Here is a 24,284-nt window from a genome sequence, read left to right on the forward strand (position 1 = left end):
CAGGAGGTTGGGCCCCTCACCTGGGGCCTTTTAGCTTAGAGTCTGGGAACCTCACTCACTCTTCACACAGACACACACTCAAACAGGTGAGAAAGACGGAGGTACTCACCGATAAGCCGGTCTGCGAGGCTGACAGGCTGCGAGGACACCCCGGCCTTGTAGCCTGTCACCTCTGGGGGAATGATGACGGCCTGGCACACGTAGGCTGTGATGGGTTTGGAGAAACCGGACTCACCCTCGGGGATCCGGAGGTCGGTGACGTTGTCAGTGCACACGGACATCTTCTTACCCTGGGCAGGGGGTGCGGGAGGAAGTGGGAGGGAATGTGTGATCACAGAAGAAATCCCCAAAGGGAACAGGGAACAGTTTCTCCACATTTAAAACTGTAGCCTTCTGAGAGCACGCTGCAGTGCAATGATTCATCCCCGTGCTAATTACAAGACAGATTTTAAAAGATAAAAAAAGCTAAGAATAAGGCCTCGGTGTCCTCGTTTCTGGAACTCTGGCCCAGAGATCCCCAGTCTTTTATTTCCTTGGAATCACCTGGAGCCCCTTATGAGCAGTGTTGGGATGGTGGCAAACTGATTGGCAGATCTAATCTAGCAGCCTACTAGTTAAGGGCCTTCCTTATCCTAGTCAGATTTCTAGGCAGATCCTGAAATGTGTAACTGATCTCATGAAATTGATTTAGGCATCTGGCCTGCTTCCCATTCACTCTCTGTGTCTTCCATGGGGCTGTGATTCTACCATACTTATCTTGGGAGTGGAAACGGGAACCCACTCCAGCATTGTTGCCTGGAAAATTCCATGGACAGAGGAGCCTGGTGGGCTACAGTCCATTGGGGTCACAAAGAGTCAGACAAGACTGAGTGGCTAACACTTTCTTTTCTTATTTTGGGAGGACTTTCCAGAGTGTCCTGGGGGTTAAAACAAACCCCATAACCAGCCCTCTTCCTGCCTTGAGGTAGAACATCTTAGGACCAATTGGAACCTAGTCTATTTAAAAATATTTATCAGCAGAAGAAAGACTGCTTCTCCTCCAGTCTGTAACAACGCAAACTCTATAGAGTAGAACTCAGGAAAACAGTGGGAACTGGACTCCTTCTTCGAGTGTTTGTAATAGAAGAAATATTGAGATATTTTTCCTTCAAAATCCTTTATAGAAAATGAATTATAATTTGTTTGCTAATATAAGGTCACTTGTTCAATATTTTAAGTTGAAGCAGACTAAGCATTTATAATGCAGGATTTTCAAAATGATAAATTTAATTAGAAATAGACCCAAGTTGCTAAATCTGGTGTCTTACTTCCTTTTCAAGATTGTAAGAAACAGAAAAGGAACATGAGAACAGAAAGGTATCTTTACATTATATAAGAATAAGCAAAGAAATAAAACTCACATACTCTCCAAATTTCCATCTTTTCTCTCCCAACTCACCAAACTAAACTTTTGCTACATGGGGCTTGCTTTAATTAGTCTCCAGTTCCCAAGTTATCACTAACTGTCACTTCAGAGGCTTTCTTTTAACTTCTTCAAAGACTTTTTAAAAACAGGAAAGAGACATTTGTCTCTAATCTTTCACAGATAGTTTATTTCTTGGCATGTTCTCTCTATAAACACAAACCAGCTATTTTGCATGCTGCAGAAGATGGGTAGAAGCTGTGTGGTGTAAAGGCCTTACCTCTACATAGAATCACAGATTAAATGTTCAAGATGCTATTTATTTTGCAACATTCGAAACTAACTTTCCAACCTCTGAACATGGCTTGTTAGTAATTTAGTCAAGTGCAGTGGTGGTGTGATTACCCTTTACAAATATTTTACCACCTTTTAGATTTGTATCCAGAATATTTGCAGCATCCTGAAATGCTAATTAATGGTAACATGTAGTGTCAGCAAAGATACATGTAGATGAAATTATGAGTAGTTTATTTTATCCAGCTTCTAGAAAACAAAAGACAGGTGTCATGATTTCTGAAGACTACTTTTTTAAGGAAAAAAATCTTTCTCCTGCATAGTTTTTTTTAAATTGAAGTATAGTTGATGTATGAGTATATTTTTTATATAATCATTTTATATAATGGAATAAAGGTCATTTTATATATATTTTATATATCATGTTATATATATTTTATATATCATTTTATATAAGGGAATAAGGTCAGGGAGGAGTTAATGTACACCTTATTCTACTTTATTTAAGTAATTAACTTATTTTGGCTGTGCTGTGCGGCTTGTGGGATCTTAGTTGCCTGACCAGGGACCAAACCCAGGCCCCAGCAGGAAACACACCAAGTCTTACCCACTGGACCACCAGGGAATTCCCCACACGTTATTTTATTTAATTTATTTTTTAATTCCCCTCATCTGATTTCAAACACGTTCATTTTCCTAAATGATCTGATTTTAGAGGAGAAAGTCCTCAGGAAGAATAACCATTTGAAAATCTCTGAATCTGCCCCATCCACTGCTATCTGAACCTCCTATGTCCTCTGGCCTCTGATTCGCTGGCGCCCCCCTTTCTGTTCTCACGCTGTCAGCACCTATACAGCTTACCTGATTTCCGCAGAGACTGAGGGTAAAGTGGTGGAAGTATTTCAGTCCTTTGGAAGTGAAGCTTGGCCCTCCAGCCAGAGAGATGGTTTTTTCCAAAGCCAAGAAGTTGTACTCAAAGGTCCTGGTCGAAGTGCTGACTGAGAAGGTACAGTCATTGTAGCACAGGGAGTGGATCTGAGGGGAGAGGGGTCCATCAGGCTGGCTTCACAGGCAGGGCCTCAAGGGGGCCCGTGGAGAGTGGCATCAGTCACCCCAGCCTGGTCCAGCCCAGGCAGGGTGAGAGAAGAGGAAGTGTGGATTAGGGGTGGGCATTAAAAGATGTGAAACAGGAGCTAGGGAGGCTGTGTACATCTTGCCATTCCAGTATTAGTACATATATGATGTATAAACCTCTCATTTTCCCGTAGGTAGTTGGATCAGATTCTGTACCTTGTTCCTATACCTAGATTATAAAACTCCCTCAAGAAACAAGATAGCCCTGCTTACGTTCAAGCAGAAAACAGCACTAGACACTCACCTAGAGCCAGAGATCCTGGGATGTGAAGTCAAGTGGGCCTTAGAAAGCATCACTACGAACAAAGCTAGTGGAGGTGATGGCATTCCAGTGGAGCTATTTCAAATCCTAAAAGATGATGCTGTGAAAGTGCTGCACTCAATATGCCAGCAAATTTAGAAAACTGAGCAGTGGCCACAGGACTGGAAAAGGTCAGTTTTCATTCCAATCCCAAAGAAAGGCAAAGCCAAAGAATGCTCAAACTACTGCACAATTGCACTCATTTCACACACTAGCAAAGTAATGCTCAAAATTCTCCAAGCCAGGCTTCAGCAATACGTGAACTGTGAACTTCCAGATATTCAAACTGGATTTAGAAAAGGCAGAGAAACCAGAGATCAAATTGCCAACATCTGCTGGATCATCAAAAAAGCAAGAAAATTTCAGAAAAACATCCATTTCTGTTTTATTGACTATGCCAAAGCCTTTGACTATGTGGATCACAATAAACTGTGGAAAATTCTGAAAGAGATGGGAATACCAGACCACCTGACCTGCCTCTTGAGAAATCTGTATGCAGTTCAGGAAGCAACAGTTAGAACTGGACATGGAACCACTGGACCACCAGGCAAGTCCCAGCACAAAACAGAAAAAAAAAAAAAAGAACTGGACATGGAACAATAGACGGGTTCCAAATAAGAAAAAGAGTATGTCAAGGCTGTATATTGTCACCCTGCTTATTTAACTTACATGCAGAGTACATCATGAGAAACGCTGGACTGGATGAAGCACAAGCTGGAATCAAGATTGCTGGGAGAAATATCACTAACCTCAGATATGCAGATGACACCACCCTTATGGCAGAAAGTCAAAAGGAACTAAAGAGCCTCTTGATGAAAGTGAAAGAGGAGAGTGAAAAAGTTGGCTTAAAGCTCAACATTCAGAAAACAAAGATCATGGCATCCAGTCCTATCACTGCATGGCAAATAGATGGAGAAACAGTGGAAACAGTGTCAGACTTTAATTTTTTGGTTTCCAAAATCACTGCAGTCAGTGACTGCAGCCATGAAATTAAAAGACACTTACTCCTTGGGAGAAAAGTTATGACCAACCTAGACAGCATATTAAAAAGCAGAGACAGTACTTTGCCAACAAAGGTCTGTCTAGTCAAGGCTATGGTTTTTCCAGTAGTCATGTATGGATGTGACAGTTGGACTATAAAGAAAGCTGAACACCGAAGAATTAATGCTTCTGAACTCTGGTGTTGGAGAAGACTCTTGAGAGTCCCTTGGACTGCAAGGAGATCCAACCAGTCCATCTTAAAGGAAATCAGTCCTGAATATTCATTGGAAGGACTGATGTTGAAGCTGAAACTCCAATACTTTGGCCACCTGATGCAAAGAGCTAACTCATTTGAAAAGACCTTGATGCTGGGAAAGATTGAAGATGGGAGGAGAAGGGGACGAGAGAGGATGAGGTGGTTGGATGGCATTGCTGAATCAATGGACATGAGCTTGAATAAACTCCAAGAGTTGGTGAACTCCTTCCCTGGTGGCTCAGACAGTAAAGCATCTGCCTGCAATGCGGGAGACCTGGGTTCGATTCCTGGGTTGGGAAGATCCCCTGGAGAAGGAAATGGCAATCCACTCCAGTACTATTGCCTGGAAAATCCCATGGACAGAGGAGCCTGGTAGGCTGCAGTCCATGGGGTCGCAAAGAGTCAGACACAACTGAGCGACTTCACTTTCCAGGAGTTGGTGATGGACAGGGAGGCCCAGAGTGCTGCAGTCCCTGGGGTAGCAAAGAGTCGGATATGACTGAGTAACTGAACTGAACTGAACTGAAGTGGAAGAAGGGTGCCCAGGATAGCAGAAGAGAAACTACAAGTCTGTCCACCCTCCCCCACTTAAAATTCACTGACCTCCAGATTCCTTTTTCCAAGTCTCTTTATAGGAAACTGAAACATAAACCCCTTTCTTGGTCATTGTAAGGTCAATCCCTCCCTTTACAGCAGAAGAGGCTGTGGGGAGGAAGTTTGTGGCAAGAGTCCAGGGTGTCCCAGTAAGATTGCCAGAGATCTGCAGAACTGCTGCACTTACTGCACAGCTAAACTGAGCAATGTCTGCAGACTGCGTAGTGTCTTACAAATGTGTAGCCACAGGGTTGTGATCAGTAAAATACAAGCTCATTGAAAAGCATTAATGTATAACTAAGAACTTCTGGTCATAGGATTCACTTTCTCAGATTCAGAAAATGCATGGGACAACAGCACTGCTGTTTCACTTTAGAAGAAAGCCCTGGGAGAGGAGGCAGCAATGACAGTTAACTACATGTTCCAGCAAAGGTGGGTTACCATTCCAAGAAGGGGGGAGCAAATTCCCTCAATAACAAGCTGGAATGAAGTAGGCTGAATTTGAGCCACAAGTCCCAAGACAGCTTCCCTTTCGGTCTCTGCACAGATGCTAAGTAACCCTCTGCACCAGAGGGCCACACATTTCCATTACCCATCACCTGAAGATGAGACTTGTCAGTGACTGAGACCCAGACCCTGAAACCCATCCAGTACAAGCTGAGAACTCTCCACGTGTGGTCACAAACTGGATGGGTTCCTCTAGGACTCTAACCTGGGAGTGTGCTAGGGGGAGTTTGGATACCAGCCCCTTAAGAACGCCACCCAGGACCTGGCACCATCTGCGCTGGCCCATTCAGAGACGCAAAGTTAGGCTGCGTAGCCAGCTACTGGCACCTTGTTGCTTCTGGTCCCTGGACCACAGGGCATGCAGGCCTGGGCGCCATAAGGCTGGTGGGCTTTCAGGATCGTGTTAGGAGGACAGGAGTGGCAGGTTCCTGAATCCCGATCAATATAGTAGCCAGCAGGACAAGAGGTGCAGGAGGAGCCTATATCAGAGGCTTCCAGGGCACACGGACGGCAGTAGGAAGCCACCCCGTCCATGACATTGGTGACGTTGATGGAGTAGATCTTGGCGACATCACTGGTATACTTTCTTCCCTGGAAACAAAGACACAAGAGGAGAGTGAGCTTGGCCTGCCTTGGCCTGAGAAGGAGCAATTGAGTGCTCTGGAAATAACAGACTATGACTTAATCTTTTTTATCCTGTGATACTTGAGAAAAATCTTTAGAAGCACCCTGTTCTTTTTACTCACCTAACATCATGAGAAACGCTGGACTGGAAGAAACACAAGCTGGAATCAAGATTGCTGGGAGAAATATCAATCACCTCAGATATGCAGATGACACCACCCTTATGGCAGAAAGTCAAGAGGAACTAAAAAGCCTCTTGATGAAAGTGAAAGAGGAGAGTGAAAAAGTTGGCTTAAAGCTCAACATTCAGAAAACGAAGATCATGGCATCCGGTCCCATCACTTCATGGGAAGTAGATGGGGAAACAGTGGAAACAGTGTCAGAGTTTATTTTGGGGGGCTCCAAAATCACTGCAGATGGTGACTGCAGCCATGAAATTAAAAGACGCTTACTCCTTGGAAGAAAAGTTATGACCAACCTAGATAGCATATTCAAAAGCAGAGACATTACTTTGCTGACTAAGGTCTGTCTAGTCAAGGCTATGGTTTTTCCAGTAGTCATGTATGGATGTGAGAGTTGGACTGTGAAGAAGGCTGAGCCCCGGAGAATTGATGCTTTTGAACTGTGGTGTTGGAAAAGACTGTTGAGAGTCCCTTGGACTGCAAGGAGATCCAACCAGTCCATTCTGAAGGAGATCAGTCCTGGGATTTCTTTGGAAGGAATGATGCTGAAGCTGAAACTCCAGTACTTTGGCCACCTCATGAGAAGAGTTGACTCATTGGAAAAGACTTTGATGCTGGGAGGGATTGGGGGCAGGAAGAGAAGGGGACGACAGAGGATGAGATGGCTGGATGGCATCACTGACTTGATGGACGTGAGTTTGAGTGAACTCTGGGAGTTGGTGATGGACAGGGAGGCCTGGCGTGCTGCGATTCATGGGGTTGCAAAGAGTTGGACACGACTGAGTGACTGAACTGAACTGAACTGAACTGAACAGTATCTTTTAATGTGCATTTTTTGCCATTTTAAAGTAAGGACTGAACAATTTAGATGATGTATAAGAATATTCAGTACCATGGGGAAATATGTAGTAGGTATTTATATTTTTTTAAAAAAGCAGATTTTTTTTCCCCTTATAAAAGAAAAAAAGTATTTATAGTGAAATAAAGACTGTATAGAAGATACTCCATATGCTAACTAGGTTATCTCTGGGTAGTAGGATTATGGGTGGTTTTCTTCTTGTTGCTTTTTTTTTTTGCTTATTTCTAAGTTTTCTTCCAGTGAACTTACATTACTTTGAGTTAAGATAAAACCAGAGTTATTATTATTAAAGCAAGAACAGGACTGAACAGGGTACACCAGGTCAGGTACCACATATATCCTATCCTCAGGACAGGTCTCCTGAGGAGGGACAGGTGGTTTTAGGAGTTTCCAGGGTCATTTGGACAAGGCTGGATGCTCCTCAGGGGCTGGCATAGGCAGTCCTCTGCTTGACTCCTTACAAGTCTTCTAATCACTGGATTCTGAAACTCGACCGCATGCTTAAGCTAAGGTAGGAATTGTTCCAGGTTAGGAGGTCTCTCTGGGCGCTGAGCACTGAGGAAGGGGAGGAGCTTACTGTCTCATGGAAAGTTGTCCTCTGGAAGGCCCAGGTGAAGCTCATGGTAGCATTCTCCTCGATGATGTAGGTATAGGACTGTTTGCCTTTAGAACCTTTCCATGTCTCCACGGGACTGTTGGTCCTAGAATTCACACCCTGAACCCAAGACAGACAAATGAAGAAGGCATGATGGCTGGGTAACTGTGGGGAGAGGGTGCCCATACCGCTGCCATCCTGGGGGCCATCACAGTGGACTAGACCCATATTAAATGGTGCAGTCGCTGACAAATAGTTGGGCTCCTTGTCTGCAAAACCACTGTAAGCAGGGGTGTCAGTTATGTTGATGCACCAACAGGGCAGAGGGGCCATGCTTCCTGGAAGCCCCAAAGCAGACGAAGGAAGGAAAACATACCACCATGAAGTAGAGCTCGCAGTTCACAGAACAGATGGTCTCAAAGACAAACGTGATCCTGGCCACCTCTTTGTTCTCTGTGTCTGCCATCACTGACTGTGGAGGTCTGTGGGCAGAAATCAAAAGTCGGTTCCAGGGGCCAGACAGTGCTTAGTGAAGAGAGCAGATGGCAGCAAAGGGTCTGCTGGGGGACAAGACTAAGTTCTGAGTATGTTGGAAAGAACATGAACTAAATCCAATTCTATCATCCTAGCTGTCTGACCTTGATCTAGCCAAACTGTTATCTTTCTTATCTGTAAAAAGGTGATAATATCTTTCTTATTTACCTCCCATCGTTATGCGTGCCAAGTCGCTTCAGTCATGTTCGACTCTTTGTGACACTATGGACTGTAGCCTGCCAGGCTCCTCTGTCCATGGGATTCTCTAGGCAAGATACTGGAGTGGGTTGCCATGCCCTCCTTCAGGGGATCTTCCCAACCCAGGGATTGAAGGTCTCGCATTTCCTGCGTTGGCAGGTGGGTTCTTTACCACTAGCGCCATTGGGAAGCCCATCACTGTGGTGTGATCCAAAGGCATAACAGATGTGGAAGTACTTTCTAAAATGCTGAATAGCCTCCCTAGCAGAGTGTGGGCTCCAGACCCACTGAATTAGAATCTGCAGCTTAATGTGACCCCCACGTGATCCATGTGCATGTTAGGGTTGAAGAAGGACCACTAGCATAAGACATCAATTGTCTACACTCACTCAGCAGTTCAAACCCCCTCCCCATCCCCACCTGAACTGTGGGGGTTTTGCCCTGGTCAAATGAGCAGGTACTTCGATTCATAGCTTTTTAAGCAAAGTTCTCAGCCTGGTCCTTCTTTGGGGAAAGAGAGAGCCAGGTCTGATAGGTGGGGATGGCAGGGTGGGGCGAGTGGGGTTAGAAAGTGCTTTACTGCTATAATCATATTTGCAAATTGGAAAGTATTTTGGTGAGTGTTATCTCCCAAAAATCTAAAGTTTGCTTCCCTCAGAAACATAAGATATAGCTGTTCAGCTCTGAGAAATGTAAAGGAAGGGAAGGGAACCTATTACCTTTCGAGCAAGTACTGTGGCTGAGCACTGTGCCCAGGATAGGAGGGAGCTTGAAGGAGGGAATGGAGAAGCCAGATTGGCGATAGGGATGCTGATTCAGTGGTTCCCCCTCATCTTTAAAGCACATACAGGCAGAAGAGTTCACTTGGGCTTTGAAAACCCATTTGTAGCTTTCTTTTTGGCTTTGGGCATGTGATTGACTTCTGAGGACCTCTAGTTCCCAGCTACTGGCCTCTCAGTGGTGTGAACTGATGGGCTGGAGTTAGGCCAGAATCACAGACTGTCAATCCCTTTGTTTTACAGACAAGGAGCCCAAAGCCTAAAGGGGCACAGTGGCCTTCCCAAGTTCACCAAGCCAGTAAGTGGCAAAATTCAAGTGCCCTGTCTTTTAGTCCAGTTTTCCTTATACTGTACCACTCTGCCTGTAGTGGCTTTTTTCATGGCAAACAAATTGCTTATTATCCTAAGTGTTCTTGGGAGATGGGGATAAAGGCTATGGTTTTTCCAGTGGTCATGTACGGATGTGAGAGTTGGACTGTGAAGAAAGCTGAGTGCGGAAGAATTGATGCTTTTGACCTGTGGTGTTGGAGAAGACTCTTGAGAGTCCCTTGGACTGCAAGGAGATCCAACCAGTCCATTCTGAAGGAGATCAGCCCTGGGATTTCTTTCAAAGGAATGATGCTAAAGCTGAAACTCCAGTACTTTGGCCACCTCATGCGAAGAGTTGACTCATTGGAAAAGGTTCTGATGCTGGGATGGATTTGGGGCAGGAGGAGAAGGGGACGACCGAGGATCAGATGGCTGGATGGCATCACTGACTCGATGGATGTGAGTTTGAGTGAACTCCGGGAGTTGGTGATGGACAGGGAGGCCTGGCGTGCTGCGATTCATGGGGTCACAAAGAGTCGGACACGACTGAGTGACTGAACTGACTGACTGATAACAATAAAAGCAATCCCTCCCAGGGACTTCACTGGTGGTCCAGGGGTTAAGAATCCACCTTGCAATACAGGGGACACAGTTAGGTCTTTGGGAACTAAGATCCCACGTGTTGTGGAGCCACTGAGCCCACACGCTGCTGTGACTGGAGCCCAGGCGCCTCAGCCAGAGAGTCTGTGCGCCAGAATGAGGGATCCCACGTGCCGCAACTAAGACCCAGTGCAGCCAAACCAATCAATCAATAAAACCAATCTTCTTGTCCCACTGAAAGATGAACTATCTATGGGCATTTCTGGCCCTATTTTTTTTTTTACAGGTTTTAAAATCTTATTTGATGCTTTGAGGAAGAAGAATTTGAGTAGAATGTGGCCAAATGGTAGGAAAAGCTAGAAGGTATGGGAGAGCAGTAGGTAATCAGTGTGGGCAGCAACAACTAAGAACGTGTCAGCATTCAGGTTAACTTGATCAGACCATTACTGTGGTCTCCTCTGTTCTTTTCTTGTTCTTTAGACTGTTTCTTTTTATTTGTTTATTAATTTTGGCTGGACCTCACAGCATGTGGGATCTTAGTTCCCTAAACAGGGAATTGAACCTGTATCCCCTGCATTGGAAATGCAGAGTCTTAACCACTGGACCCCCAGGAAGTCTTGTTCCGTTTTCTGTTCTGGACTGACACTTCTGCACACCAGAAGCCCTCTCATCTACAACACTCCAAGCTATGTGGGACTTGGATGTGGCCAAGGGTGGTGTGGTTTCCCCTTAAGTTTGTGCTCCTCACCTGAATCCTGGCACAACCAGGGTGAGAATCATGAAGTCATTGTCTGAAGCTCCAACAGCTGAATAAATATGATCACTGGCCACCTCCCAGCCTGGAAAAGGAGAAGGATATGAGTTAGTGTCCAGGGCAAATGTGCACCCAGATGACACTCTGGAAGAAAAATAACACCATCCTTTGAGGCATCCAGAACCATCACCCAACACAAACTATGTTACTTATCAGGCTGCTGCTGCTGCTGCTAAGTCGCTTCAGTCGAGTCCGACTCTGTGCGACCCCATAGACGGCAGCCCACTAGGCTCCTCTGTCTCTGGGATTCTCCAGGCAAGAACACTGGAGTGGGTTGCCATTTCCTTGTCCAATGCAGGAAAGTGAAAAGCAAAAGTGAAGTCGCTCAGTCATGCGCGACTCTTAGTGACCCCATGGACCGCAGCCCACCAGGCTCCACCGTCCATGGGATTTTCCAGGCAAGAGTACTGGAGGGGGGTGCCATTGCCTTCTCCGACTTCTCAGGCTACTTTGGTCAAAAACTCTGAAACTCTCAGAGCAAGACCTCTGCAGCGTGTGTATTGTTTCTAGTTCTGTCTCTAAAGCTAAAGTTTGCAGAATATATGTTCTTTGTTCATGGAGAGTGGAGCATTCAAAGGAGTGTGAGCACGATCAGCTCATTTTTCTCTAGACACCACTGTTATGAAGAACTGTGAGCTAGGAAGAACGCCTTTGGCAGGGCAGCTAGCCGAGAGCTCATGGTGGGGGGAGGTAGTTACCTGTCATGCCCTTGTACTCAAAGTTGATCCCGCTGAGGACGGTCGTCTCCATGTTCGTGGGCAGCGTGTTCCACCATTTGTATTCAAATCCCACGGCAGGTTCGGTCCCTGCTGGGCAGTGGCTACAATCTGGGGGAGCCACAAGATCCATGCATTCAGCAGGAAGGCTGCTGCCACCCTGACTGGAGCTGTGGTTGCCCAGACAAGTGGCAACAGTGGTGGGCAGCCCCACAGAGGTGTTGCTGAGCACAGTTAACAGCAAGCTGACTCAAAACCATTCTGACAATGTGTTTAGCCAACTTGGGGTGTAAAGGCTGACCCTTCATTCCATATCCCAGTACTTGCCCATCAAGTTATTAATTTCAAAGCTTAAGTGTATCTCCAAGTCTCATACAGATAGTTCATATTATTTGCCACATTGTCATCAGCAAATGCCTTCACATTAATAGGTATCCAGATCCCCCCAGCTCCTCTCCCGCAAATTCTGATTGTGTCAAGGTGGCCATCCCAGCTCCCCAAACTTTCTGGCTATCATCCCTGCCACATGCTGGAAGCCTCTGCTGTGAGGAGTGTGCCCCTTCAGGCCTGAGTCACATTCGCAGTTGGAATGAGGGGGGAGACAGGCAGTTCTCAAGTGGGCCCACAGGCAGGGCCTGTGCTGACCTCTCTTCTGAATGTGGTCCTCAGAGGTGGCCTGGCCCTTACTGCCTCCCTCGGAAGGACATGGTGTGAGTTCAGCTGACATGCTGAGTGCCCATGTGGCCCACCCATATGTGTGGCATGGGAATGGAGTGAGGCAGGGAGTGGGATGGGAGAGGGGTTACCGGAGCCATTGGAGTAAGAGCCATAAGGACAGGGCTCGCAGGTGCTACTGTTGGTCTTGAAGAAGCCTGGGTTGCAGGGTGGGCAGCTGGTCTTCATGCCAGAGGCAGGCAGCTTCACTGCGCCCTCCAGATCCTCGCCGCAGATTTTTGGCTGGGCCCATTTGTACATGAGCTGTGTCTGCAGAAACAGAGCCCGTCTCAGCCTGCTGTGTGGCATTAGCACATCTTTAGGAAGTTGCCTTGAGGATGGGGGGATTCTGGGCACTAATGAAAGCTCCAGCAGGGTGGGGAACTTGGTTTGGGTCACCAGTGTATCCCAGGCACATTGCTTAGTGCCTGGCACATGGTCATGCTCGGTGAATATCTGCTGAACAAATGGACTGGGATGAAGAGGGATAGATAGGCCTGTGTGTTGGATGGGAAGAGGAGACCAGTTTCCTCCAGAGAAAGCCCTAATTCCAGTGTAGAATCTCATTATTAATACTAAAATGTCACAGGAAAAGCAGCTGGTGAAAATCCCAGAACACAAAAAGGCATGGAGTAGAAGTGGCTTAGGTAACCCCCGGGGGAATAGAGGACGGCTCAGGTGTCCCAATTTGTCTTCGAAGTACTTTCTTTGCTTTTTCACTTATTCAGTAGACATCTATAGAAAGTCTAATAAAACATGTGACTCAGAGATGAAGGATGTGGCCTGTGCCCTCAGGGAGCTAGCTCACCGTCTAGCAAGGGCATTGCACTGCACTGCGTGCATGCTCAGTCATGTCCAGCTCTTTGTGACACCATGGCCTGTAGCCCACCAGGCTCCTCTGTCCATGGGATTTGCCAGGCAAGAGTACTGCAGTGGGTTGCCATTTCCTTCTCGAGGGGATTTTCCTGACCCAGGGATTGAACCCAAGTCAAGAATCTGCATTGAGGCAGATTCTTTACCGCTTGAGCCAGTGGGGAAGTACCCTAGCAAGGGCACCATAGTAACAATCCCCCAAGGGGGTATGAACCCTGTGTTCTCTGGGACATAAAGGCAAGAGCAATGAGGCTGGTTAAAGAGTACAAACTTCCAGTTATAAGATCAAAAAATTCTGGGGATCTAAGGTACAGGTGATTAGAGTTAGCATGGTGATTAGAGTTAATAATCCTGTATTATATACTTGAGAGCTATTAAGAGAGTAGACATTAAACATTCTCACCACAAAAAAGAAACAGTAATTATGTGCCCTGATGGTAGTTAGCTAGTTCTATGTAGGTTATCATCTTGCAGTACTTAAGTGTATCAAATCAACTGGTACACCTTAAATTTCCACAATGATATGTGTCAATTATATCTCAAAAAACCTGAGGGAAAAAGGCAAGAGAACTGATCAGCCTCCAAGTCAGTGAACAAGAGAAGCACTGTATCTGTCACTTACTAGGACCATCCCTAGTCTTTCGATGGAGGCATTAGCTAGAGAAGAGCAGATGAACTGCAGCAGGCCCCTGGTGAGTCAGGGGTGAGGTTGGGCAATGTCAGGCTTCCTGTGTAGTCCTTGGGCAAGAGACAAAAGGATTGCACCGAGGTGATGATGCAAATGCGTTATGTATAATACCATATATGTAAGAAGTTGGGTGAACAAGGCATCAGTCCATTTTACTCAGGATTAGGTCTTGACAATGTCTTGAAAGGGCCTCATGTTGCCTTCATTGAAGACGAGCCCTGGGCTGTCCTTGTGCCCCTGCTCAGCTCAGCCTTTCTCTGTGCAAAGAGCAGTCAGTGACCGGAGATCCAGACTAGTGACCTAAGTTTATTTCACCCAGCTCATCTCCTTGAGTCTTATATAGAGAAGGGTCTGGGGAGCTGGATGATTTGGGCCACCTCCTGGAGCAGCACACTCAGCAGCCCCAGTGGATCAGCGATCCCAGTCCCTGAGAAACCACTGAGGCACAGCAAAGGCCGTAAAGGCGATCGCAGGAGTCCTTTGATTTTAAAATACAGCTTAAGAAACAAAGTGGAATTCCGGACTGAGCAGAACCAGCGCGGGCCTGAGGGCTGACACTCCCATAAGACACTCCTGGTGACCATGTCTACTGCAGCGTTCCTCCCTGAGCTGTGCTGTGGCTGGGCTGCAAGGTGTGAGCACCGGCTCTGGTCCCACTCATCTATAGGCCCCCAAGGTGATCAGGGAATGGCAGACACCCAGGCTTGCAAGCATCAGAGCACACTATGGATCTAGAAGTCCCTTGCCTGTACCAGGAGGGGAAAGAATGGGGCAGAAGAAGCAAAGACAGCCACAATCAACCACATATCCTGGAGGGAGAAGAGGAGCAGATTGTCCTCTTAATTAGTGGGTCAACTGAGACCAAGAAAATGACAGTAATTCCTTACAAGGTCATGAAGAACACCAGACACTTCAGAACTGGGGCTAAGGTACACCTGATAGGATTAATCATTTTGCTTGGCTGCTGGGGAAGGGGATTTTGCTCAAAAAATGAGAATGGGGCCAGCCAGTACACAGGCGGTAAGAGATAACTATAAGAACAATCGCCGTTAAGGACCAGACTTCATCCCACACTTAATTAGCAGAAAGAGAATTCAGCCAGCTGTCCAGCCAGCAAACATGTACGCACCCTAATAGCCAACCACATGCTTAGTGCTTAATGACGCAGAATTCCCTACTCCTGTCTTCTTGGGAGGTTCTAGTTCAGGGATACAGACAGGACAGTTCATCCAGAATTGCTGATCTAAGGCAGACCCCACCACTTGTGCCCTTGAGCCATCCCTGCTCACTTCCTCAAAGTTTCCAGGCACTTGCCTGCCTCCTCCACACCTGCTGCATTCCCTGCCTGGGGAGCACTCTGGCTCTTCTCCACCTGACTCAGGTCTCTGCTAAGAGAGGTCATCCTTACCCTCTCTAAGCAGAAATAGAGACCGAGATATAGAGAAGCAGAGAGCAAGTGTATGCATACCAAGGGGGAAAGAGAAGGGGGGAAGAATTGAAAGTGTGGGATTTATATATGCATACTATTGATACCATGTATACAATAGATCACTAATGAGAACATACTGTATAGCTCAAGGAACTCCACTCAGTGCTCTGTGATGACCTAAATGGGAAGGTAATCCAAAAAAGAGGGATTCTTGATCTGTTTCTGGTTTATCTGTTGTTTCTCCCTTCACTCGCTCCCCGACAGAAAGTAAGTGCCATGAGAGTGGATGTTTCCTTGGCTCTGTGAACTGCTGCCTACCTAGTGCCCAGCACAGGACCTGGCTGTACCCAGGAACTAATGACCTCCTCTGAAAGACCTGCCTTGGCCCCACCCTCCAACCTGGTCACTCCTCTTCCGGGTTCCCCCAGTGCCCTGCATACAGTCAGGCCCATCTTTCTCCTCTCCACCATCTTTCTTTTCCCCATCAGCTTTCTCCTCCCCACCATCTTTCTCCTCTCCTCCTCAGGGCAGAAGCCCATCTTATTCATCTCGGGTTCCCTGACTGGAGTACAGGGCAACAGCTGATACTCAAAAATGCCCGCTGACTCACTGGTGGAGCAGAGTACAAAGGAAAGTCTTTCTGAGGCAGAAAGCCTGCAGGGGAGAGGAAACGGGCAGAGACAGAATAAATCAGGCGGTTCTCCGGTGAGCCAGGAAACAGGAATCACCCCCTATACCAGCGTACAAGAGCAGTGCCGAGGGGACAAGTCTGACGAGAAAGAAGAAATAAGTATGTATGGACAGGCAGTCATTGCCCAGGGAATGAAGCAAATGGAAGAAACCAGGCAAAATGAAAGCATTTTTTAAAAGCAGAACATATGTGAGTGAGCAGTGGAACAAATATAGCAAAAACAGTCTCTGATCAGAAAATGAGTGAGGTCATCTCATTTTGTCTCCCCACTGGCCCCAGGGTCACTGCAGAGGTCTTGGGGGTTTTCTCAGGTGACAGCTTCACTGACTGTAGAGCTGCAAATCTGGCAAAGCACAAGGGGCAGGCAAAGGGGTCCCAAGACCGTGCTACCCACCTCTCCATTGGCATCACAGGGCGTGTGAGTGTAGAAGTAATCTTTATCTGTGCAGGCTGGCCGTGCTTTGCAGGTGGAGGATCCTTTCTCTAAATGGCAGAAGCAAGGACAAATATTTGAAGTGAAGAAAGCAGAGCTCTTGACCACTTGCACACGATGCTATAACACCCCAGACCCTGGGGTGAAGCACAGCACAGATCTTGCAGAAAGTAGACAGTGCTGCACACACACCTTCCCTTTGCCTGAGTGGCTTCATTTCCAGTCCCTGAAGACCTGTTCAGATATCCGCTTTGCTGCCCTCCCTGATGCTGATGAGAAACCACTGGGCCTGCACTGTGGAGCAGGGCAGGGGAGGCGGGCTGGCCAGAGGACCATTAAGGAGGAAGGTGGCCAGAAGGAGCATCTGCAGATTTCTTACCACCAGCCCAGTTCCCTGGAACCTGTCATCTTCCAGGTACCCCAGAACCCTGACTGTGTGGGTGGTTTTTCTACTCCTAAAGTGTTGAAGCAAAACATAGGAAAGCTTAGGACAGTGTCTCTGAATTTTCTCTTAATATGTGCCTAGAATGAAGGCCTCCCACTGCTGCATTTCCTCTTCTCCATTCAACCATCCTACACAAATAAAGTGATGGTTTAATCCCACTCTTTCCGCTGTCTCCACCCACAGTATTTATAGTGCTCTCTTTAAGCCTTGACCTAGATTTAATGAAAAATGTTATGAACTATCATTTTATTTACTTTACTTTCTGTGTGTTCTTATATCTAGGTTGGTTTTGCTTTAACCCTATGAACCCCTGGATAGAAACAACTGTTTCATTGAATCCCTCTTTATTTTTTAAATGGTGATGGTAAACTTTATTTTAAAATATTATTTATTTGGTTGTGCCAGGTCTTAGCTGTGGCATGCAGGATCATTAGTTGCAGCATGTGGGATCTAGTTCCCTGACCAGGGATCGAACCTGGGCCCCCTGCATTTTGAGCACAGAGTCTTAGACACTCAACCACCAGAGAAGTCCCTGAATCCCTCTTTAAATCAATGGATTTTACCTTTTTTTGAATTACAAATACTTTTCAGAGTTTGAAAAAAAAAAGAACTGCTTTCCTGTATCCTGAAAAATATACCTAATTCATATAATTTTTAAAATTAATTAATTTTAATTGGAGGCTAATTACTTTACAATATTGTAGTGGTTTGTGCCATACATTCACATGAATCAGCCATGGGTGTACATGTGTTCCCCATCCTGAACCCCCCTCCCTCCTCCCTCCCCAACCCATCCCTCAGGGTCATCCCAGTGCACCGGCCCTGAGCACCCTGTCTCACGCATCAAACCTGGACTGACGATCCATTTCACATATGATAATATACGTGTTTCAATACTATTCTCTCAAATCATCCCACCCTCACCTTTTCCCACAGAGCCCCAAAGTCTGTTCTTTACATCTGTGTCTCTTTTGCTGTCTCACATACAGGGTCACTGTTACCACCTTTCTAAATTCCATATATATGTGTTAGTATACTGTATTGATGTTTTTCTTTCTGACTTACTTCACTCTGTATAATAGGCTCCAGTTTCATCCACCTCATTAGAACTGATTCAAATGCATTCTTTTTAACAGCTGAGTAATACTCCATTGTGTATATGTACCACAGCTTTCTTATCCATTCATCTGCTGATGGACATCTAGGTTGCTTCCGTGTCCTGGCTATTACAAACAGTGCTGCGATGAACATTGGGGTACACGTGTCTCTTTCAATTCTGGTTTCCTCGGTGTGTTTGCCCAGCAGTGGGATTGCTGGGCTGTATGGCAGCTCTATTTCCAGTTTTTCAAGGAATCTCGACACTGTTCTCCCTAGTGGCTGTACTAGTTTGCATTCCTACCAACAGTGTAAGAAGGTTCCCTTTTCTCCGCATCCTCTAATTCATACAATTTTTAAAAAATTTCCAGGGAGTTCACTTTCTCCAGAGTGAAAACCACTGCTTTATAGAGTGCCGGGACAATACTGCTCCGACTGCTACTGTCCCTGGTATGACTGCTGTGTCGCCTGCAGGTAAGCAGGTGACGACGGTGACACCTTCCCTCTGTATATTGCTTGACGAGGATTTTAGTAGAATGGAATGAGATTTTTAAGTCAGACAGATCTGGATTTGGATCCTGCGTAATCACTTAGTAGCTGTCACTTCTGGCAAGTTACTTAACCTCTCTGAACCTTTGTGCTCTCAACCTGTACAGCAAGAAGAGTAACATCTGTCTTGCTGGAATCAGCACATGCCTGACACATTGTAAGTAGGAACTTGCTAAATGCTCGTAACTATTATCACCTGGATTTATAAGAAATCTTTTTATTTGGTAACCATCATGGGACTTTTAATAAGGATTAAAGTTTCCCTTTTTTCCAGTTAAGGCTTATTTCTCAACTGGCCCTTTCTTCCCAAGGCAACAAATGAGTTGCTGGATCTGAGAAGCTCCTATTACCATGTCATTGGTCTGCACTGGGGCCTCTTCTGTCCCCATCTTGTTATCCTGGGTGAGAGGAAGCTACTGACTGAGAAGCAGCTGGGGTCTTCTGAGCTCATTTACTCGGTTAATAAGCAAGGGCCTATTTCAACATAAGGGGATCCAGGGACTCCTGGTTTTGACAGACCCGGCCAGGAGAAATTTGGGGGGAGGTGCTGAAAACAAATCAGTTCCCAGGACCTTGCATATTAGATTTAGCAAATTGCAAGTTACATGTTAGAAAGTGTGTTCCACATAAGCACCTTTCTCTGCTTGTCAAATATTTATTCAAACTGATACCCCAGCTTCAGGTTTCAGCAAAAATGGTCCAGCTGTTTACACACTGACAACTGCTAGACTGGTTTTAATAAATGATTAACCCAAATGCTGAGCCAGACCTCACTTTCCTAGCTCAGGTTTCATCAAGGTGTTAAAACTGGGGACTGGTCAAGTTTGGAAGACTGGCCTAGATGTTTGGTGAGAAAATGAAAAGTGATTCCTGTAGGATTGCTACTGCTAAGTCACTTCAGTCGTGTCCGACTCTGCGCGACCCCATAGATGGCAGCCCACCAGGCTCCCCCCGTCCCTGGGATTCTCCAGGCAAGAACACTGGAGTGGGTTCCCGTAGGATTGGCCCTGGGCAAAACTGTATGAAGATAAAGTTTATTTTGGGGGGCTCCACCTGCTCTTTTTGAGTCATCTTCCCTCCTCCAGAAGTATAACCTTCTCATTCTGATCCTTTTTATCCAAAGAAAACATTTCCCCTGACCGTTTAAGTACCTAATGAACACAAAACTCAGCTCTGACTCCAGCACAGACTCTGGGCAAATCCCTAACCTCTCTATTGTTGTTTAGTTGCTAAGTCATGTTTGACTCTTTGCGACCCCATGTACTGTAGCCTGCCAGGCTCCTCTGTCCATGGGATTTTCTAGGCAAGAATAGTGGAATAGGTTGCCATTTCCTTCTCCAGGGGATCTTCTGACCCAGGGATCAAACCTGAGTTTCCTGAATTGGCAGGCAGTTTCTTTACCACTGGACTTCCCTGGTGGCTCAGACGGTAAAGCATCTGTCTACAGTGCAGCAGACCAGGGTTCGATCCCTGGGTTGGGAAGATCCCCTGGAGAAGGAAATGGCAATCCACTCCAGGACTATTGCCTGGAAAATCCCATGGACAGAGGAGCCTGGTAGGCTACAGCCCATGGGGTCACAAAGAGTCGGACACGACTTCACTTTCACTTTCTTTTCTTTTCTTTACCACTGAGCCACTAGGGAAACTTTCTGAGCTTCTGTTTATTCATTTGTAAATGAGGAAGTCATTCCTGCACTGTGCTATGAGTAATAAATGAGATAGTTTTGTAAACTGTAAAGCGCTGTACCAGTGACTTATTATTGTTACCTATACCCAGAGTGTTGTCACAGTAGAAGACTGCTGGGACAGGCCTTAATGCAAATGAATAAATAAAACTAGTTCTTACTACATGCCAGACAGTGTTCTAAATTCTTTGCTTTCATCAATCCACACAATGACACTATGAGGCAGATACAATTATTATCATTCCCATTCTAGAGGTGAGAAAACTGAGGCTCAGGCAAGTGACTTGCCCAAGGTGGCACAGCTAGTAAGTGGTAGAGCAGGGATTTGGCCTGTAATGATTTCGTTCTTAGAGCCCATGCTCTGAAACACTAGGCTATTCTACTAGGAAATGAGTCCCTAGTATTGAACATAACACAAAGGAATTAACCCTAGTTATGAAATTTAAGTTATCAGTAACAAAGACACTTTTCATCATGGCTTTGACCTTGACATCTCCACCCCCATCCACTCCTCCTCACTCTAGCTCCTGGATGTGGCCAATGGCGCCATATTTGCTGAAAGAAATCTTATTGTGGTCTCTGTCTCCAGCTCTTCCTTTCCTCATACCTTTTCCAAATGGCAACCAGAGTGGACTTCAAAAGTACAAGCCAGATTATGTCATTCTCCAGTTTTAAGTTCACTGCCGATAGGATCAAATCCCAGTTCTGTGGCAGTGGTACAGCAGGGTTCATCCATAACCTGTTCCCTGCCTACCTATTAGCCTTCGATGCTAATTCTCTCCCGTAAGCTCCAGTGATACTGAGTTACTCCTGGATCCCTGAGCCTTCTGGCCATGGCTCCTTCCAGAACATCCTGCCTCCATCAAATCACCAACTCATCTTTCAAAACAGTTATCTTTCAAGGCCACACCTAACGCACCTTTCCTCCCTCCCCAGAGAGGACTGACTTCTCCCCTCTTTTGCTTCCACCACACGTGACACTCAACACTCCTATTTCAGCACCTCCTGTACTGAGGAATAAACCACGTTTCCACTTTTGACATAAGCTGGAGGGCAGGTTCCAGCTCTAACCCCAGCCCAAGCCCTGGCACTCAGCCTGCTGAGCACTCGGAACATATTTACAAATGAAAGATGAGCTGGTCACGGGGCCTCCTGTCACCCCCTTCATGCACATTCCACCATAGGCTCTCATCATACTCACATTTTTGAAATCGCCCACTGACTCTGTATTCTGGAAGAATCAAGTCCCCAAGAAATTCAATGCTCTTTGTACCCCTGAGTTGGACATATTCTTCATAGTAAAAACTCACTTTTCAGTCAAAGGAAATCAATGGCAAAAGAAGACTAGATGGCATGAATATAAACTCCCAAAGTAATACTTTCATAACAGCTCTGTGGATACACATCCATTTACATAGCATTGATCGAAACACCCATAGGCATTTTTTCTAGAACCACCTTGCCCTTCAAATCCTGTACCACAGTGGGGCTGGAAAGGGAGCTGGAAAAAATGACTAACAAAGGCTGCTATTGTCAGATCAGGGAAGAGAAATAAGAAATTCAAGTGAAAAAACAGGAATTTAGACTTAAAGATAAAAACTTCCCCTAAGAGCTAAATATCTCTGTTGTTGCTGAAACCTACACTCATTGGGCAAGATCTGAGTAGATAAATAGGACTTTTGTTTTAGGATTGGTGTAGAAATAAGCAGTTCACAAGGTCATTGGCTGGTCTTGGCTGAGCAAACATGTACTGTAATGCATGTGTGAAGGGCGGGTGTGTCTGTGTAAAGATGAGGGGAGGTCTGCTTACGAGAGGGCCTTGAGCTCAGTTTATGTATATTGTTTAGTTCCTAAGATGTGTCTGACTCTTTTGCCACCCCATGGACAATAGCCCACCAGGCTCCTCTGTGCATGGGATTCTCCAGGCAAGAAGACTGGAGTGGGTTGCCATTTCCTTCTCCAGGGGGTCTGCCCAAGCCAGGGATCAAACCTCCATCTCCTGCCTTGGCAGACAGGTTCTTTACCACTGAGCCATCAGGGGAGCCTGGATTTGTATTTAGTTCTGTGTGAAAAAGGAAAACTGGAATAGTTATGAGCATTTGCAGGGGAAGGGAGAGGACTCTTTCTCTCTCCCTATCTGTTTATTTCAGAACCTGCCTTGGAGATTGGTCCCTGGGCTATTGTCTGAGCACAGGGCCCTCTGGGGACACTGCCCATCTTATACCAGATCCCTGCTGCTCCCAAGATCCTCTCAAGTAGCCAGGTTCCATTTCTCAAGTTGGGCTGCTTCAGGAAGTTATCCAGGGACTGCAGAAATAGGCTGCTATTCGCTGTCATCTTATCTTCCTTAAGAGGAGTGGTTTTCAAACTATGTTCCAAGGAACCCTGGATTTTTTGACAAGGGCTGCTTTAAATTCAATGGATGCTTTGAGTTCAGTGGATAAAAGATTATAGCTTCTTGCTATCAAAATGTTTTACACATCAATACAACCTCATGGCTCTTCTAAATTAACTGATAATAATTGTTATAAATTTAAAAACATAAATTTATACCTCTTTATCTACTGTATATAATATTTATAATCTTATTTAAGGTTTTATATTAAAAAACAAAAAACAATTGCAACCCCTTTCCCTAGCTAATTCCTCTAATTCTGAGCTGCTTTTTCTTTTTCCTGTGGTACCCAGCACTTTTTGCTGTCTAATATACAATATACTTTATTACATATTTATTATTTAGTTATTATAGTTATTACTTATTCCATTTACATTCCAGGATGTAAATTCTATGAAGACAGAAAGTGAAAATGTTAGTCGCTCATTTGTGTCCGACTCTTTGCAACCCCATAGACTACAGCCTGCCAGGCTCCTTGTCCATGTAATTCTCCGCAAGAATACTGGAGTGGGCTGCCATTCCCTTCTCCAGAGGCTCTTCCTGACCCAGGAATCGAACCCAGGTCTCCTGCATTGCAAGCAGATACTTTACTAACTGAGCTACCAGGGAAGGGCATGAAGATAGGGATCCTTGTCTAATTTGTTTACTGATGTATTCCAAACACCCAGAATAAGGCCTGGCAGATAGTAGTAGCTTGATAAATACTTATTGAATGATTTCATTTCAAGAGTGATTGGTAGATTAGCCAGGCTCTTCCAGGGCCCAGAAAGCAAGGGCTCTAGAAGAATCATCTTCAGCTTGGCCGAAAGGATGGCTCCACTTCCTGTTCACCTCTGTATATATGTTGGTACCTCCCCCCACTCCAACCCCCCAACGCTCCCGAAACACCAAACTCTTCCTGCCCTCACCTGAATATTTGTCAGGGTCACACTGGTGGCAGGAAGTTTCTCCCTTATTGGAATAAAAGTTGGCTGGGCATAGTTTGCAGGAAGAGGAGCCCTGCTGGTCTGCGTACGTGCCAGGTTTGCAGGGGAAGCATTCTGAAGTGTAGGCCACCCCTGGGGAGGAAGAACAACACAGAAAGGCAAGGACTGAGCCTGGAGACTGAGGGCCGTGGAGACTAACCCCACCCTCCCTGCAGAAGTCAGCATCAGACCCCAGACCCACCCCCACTGTCTACAGTCCATACCTGTTATGGCAATGTTTCTCACCAGCACGGGCTTGGAGACTTTGGACCACACTGAGAAGGCTGTGGTTCTCCAGTAGAGGACGTTGTTGCCTCGATTTAGCTCGACCTAAAAACCACAAACAGGAAAGAGTTCACTCACAGAGACAGATGCTGCTGGTCCATTGCATCAGCCTCCTGGGGGGACCCCTCCTGTCGCAGCCTGCATGGCAACTCCTGTTCTGCTCCTCTCCCTCTGCCTCCTCAGCATTGCCCTTCTGCCCTCTTGGCTCAGTTCCTCTCTCCTTTGAAGCCTCCAACTCTCTCAATGTCCTCTCCCTTGTCTCCCTCAATCACATATATCATGAGCATTTCTGCGGTGAGACCAATGAAGGGACCTCAAGATACTGACAACAGCAAGGCGGAATCTCCCTCCTTTTTCT

The 24,284-nt window shown here is 46.0% G+C and overlaps 1 protein-coding gene across 1 annotated transcript in view; it reads right to left on the bottom strand.

Moving 5' to 3' along the window:
* ELAPOR1 (endosome-lysosome associated apoptosis and autophagy regulator 1) overlaps nucleotides 1-24,284 on the bottom strand; it is a 77,372-nt gene that overhangs the window by 10,458 nt on the left and 42,630 nt on the right. The window contains exons 6-16 of the mRNA XM_040232152.1: nucleotides 23,866-23,971; nucleotides 23,585-23,734; nucleotides 16,469-16,557; nucleotides 12,486-12,663; nucleotides 11,662-11,790; nucleotides 10,898-10,988; nucleotides 8,106-8,211; nucleotides 7,712-7,849; nucleotides 5,797-6,060; nucleotides 2,558-2,731; nucleotides 110-290 (exon numbers count right to left, since the gene is read on the bottom strand). Coding sequence (XP_040088086.1) covers nucleotides 110-290; nucleotides 2,558-2,731; nucleotides 5,797-6,060; nucleotides 7,712-7,849; nucleotides 8,106-8,211; nucleotides 10,898-10,988; nucleotides 11,662-11,790; nucleotides 12,486-12,663; nucleotides 16,469-16,557; nucleotides 23,585-23,734; nucleotides 23,866-23,971 — 1,606 coding nt within the window. The remainder of the gene's footprint in view (nucleotides 1-109; nucleotides 291-2,557; nucleotides 2,732-5,796; nucleotides 6,061-7,711; nucleotides 7,850-8,105; nucleotides 8,212-10,897; nucleotides 10,989-11,661; nucleotides 11,791-12,485; nucleotides 12,664-16,468; nucleotides 16,558-23,584; nucleotides 23,735-23,865; nucleotides 23,972-24,284) is intronic.

This window comes from Oryx dammah, unplaced genomic scaffold (assembly GCF_014754425.2).
Source record: "Oryx dammah isolate SB20612 unplaced genomic scaffold, SCBI_Odam_1.1 HiC_scaffold_28, whole genome shotgun sequence".
NCBI classification, from domain to species: Eukaryota; Metazoa; Chordata; class Mammalia; order Artiodactyla; family Bovidae; genus Oryx; species Oryx dammah.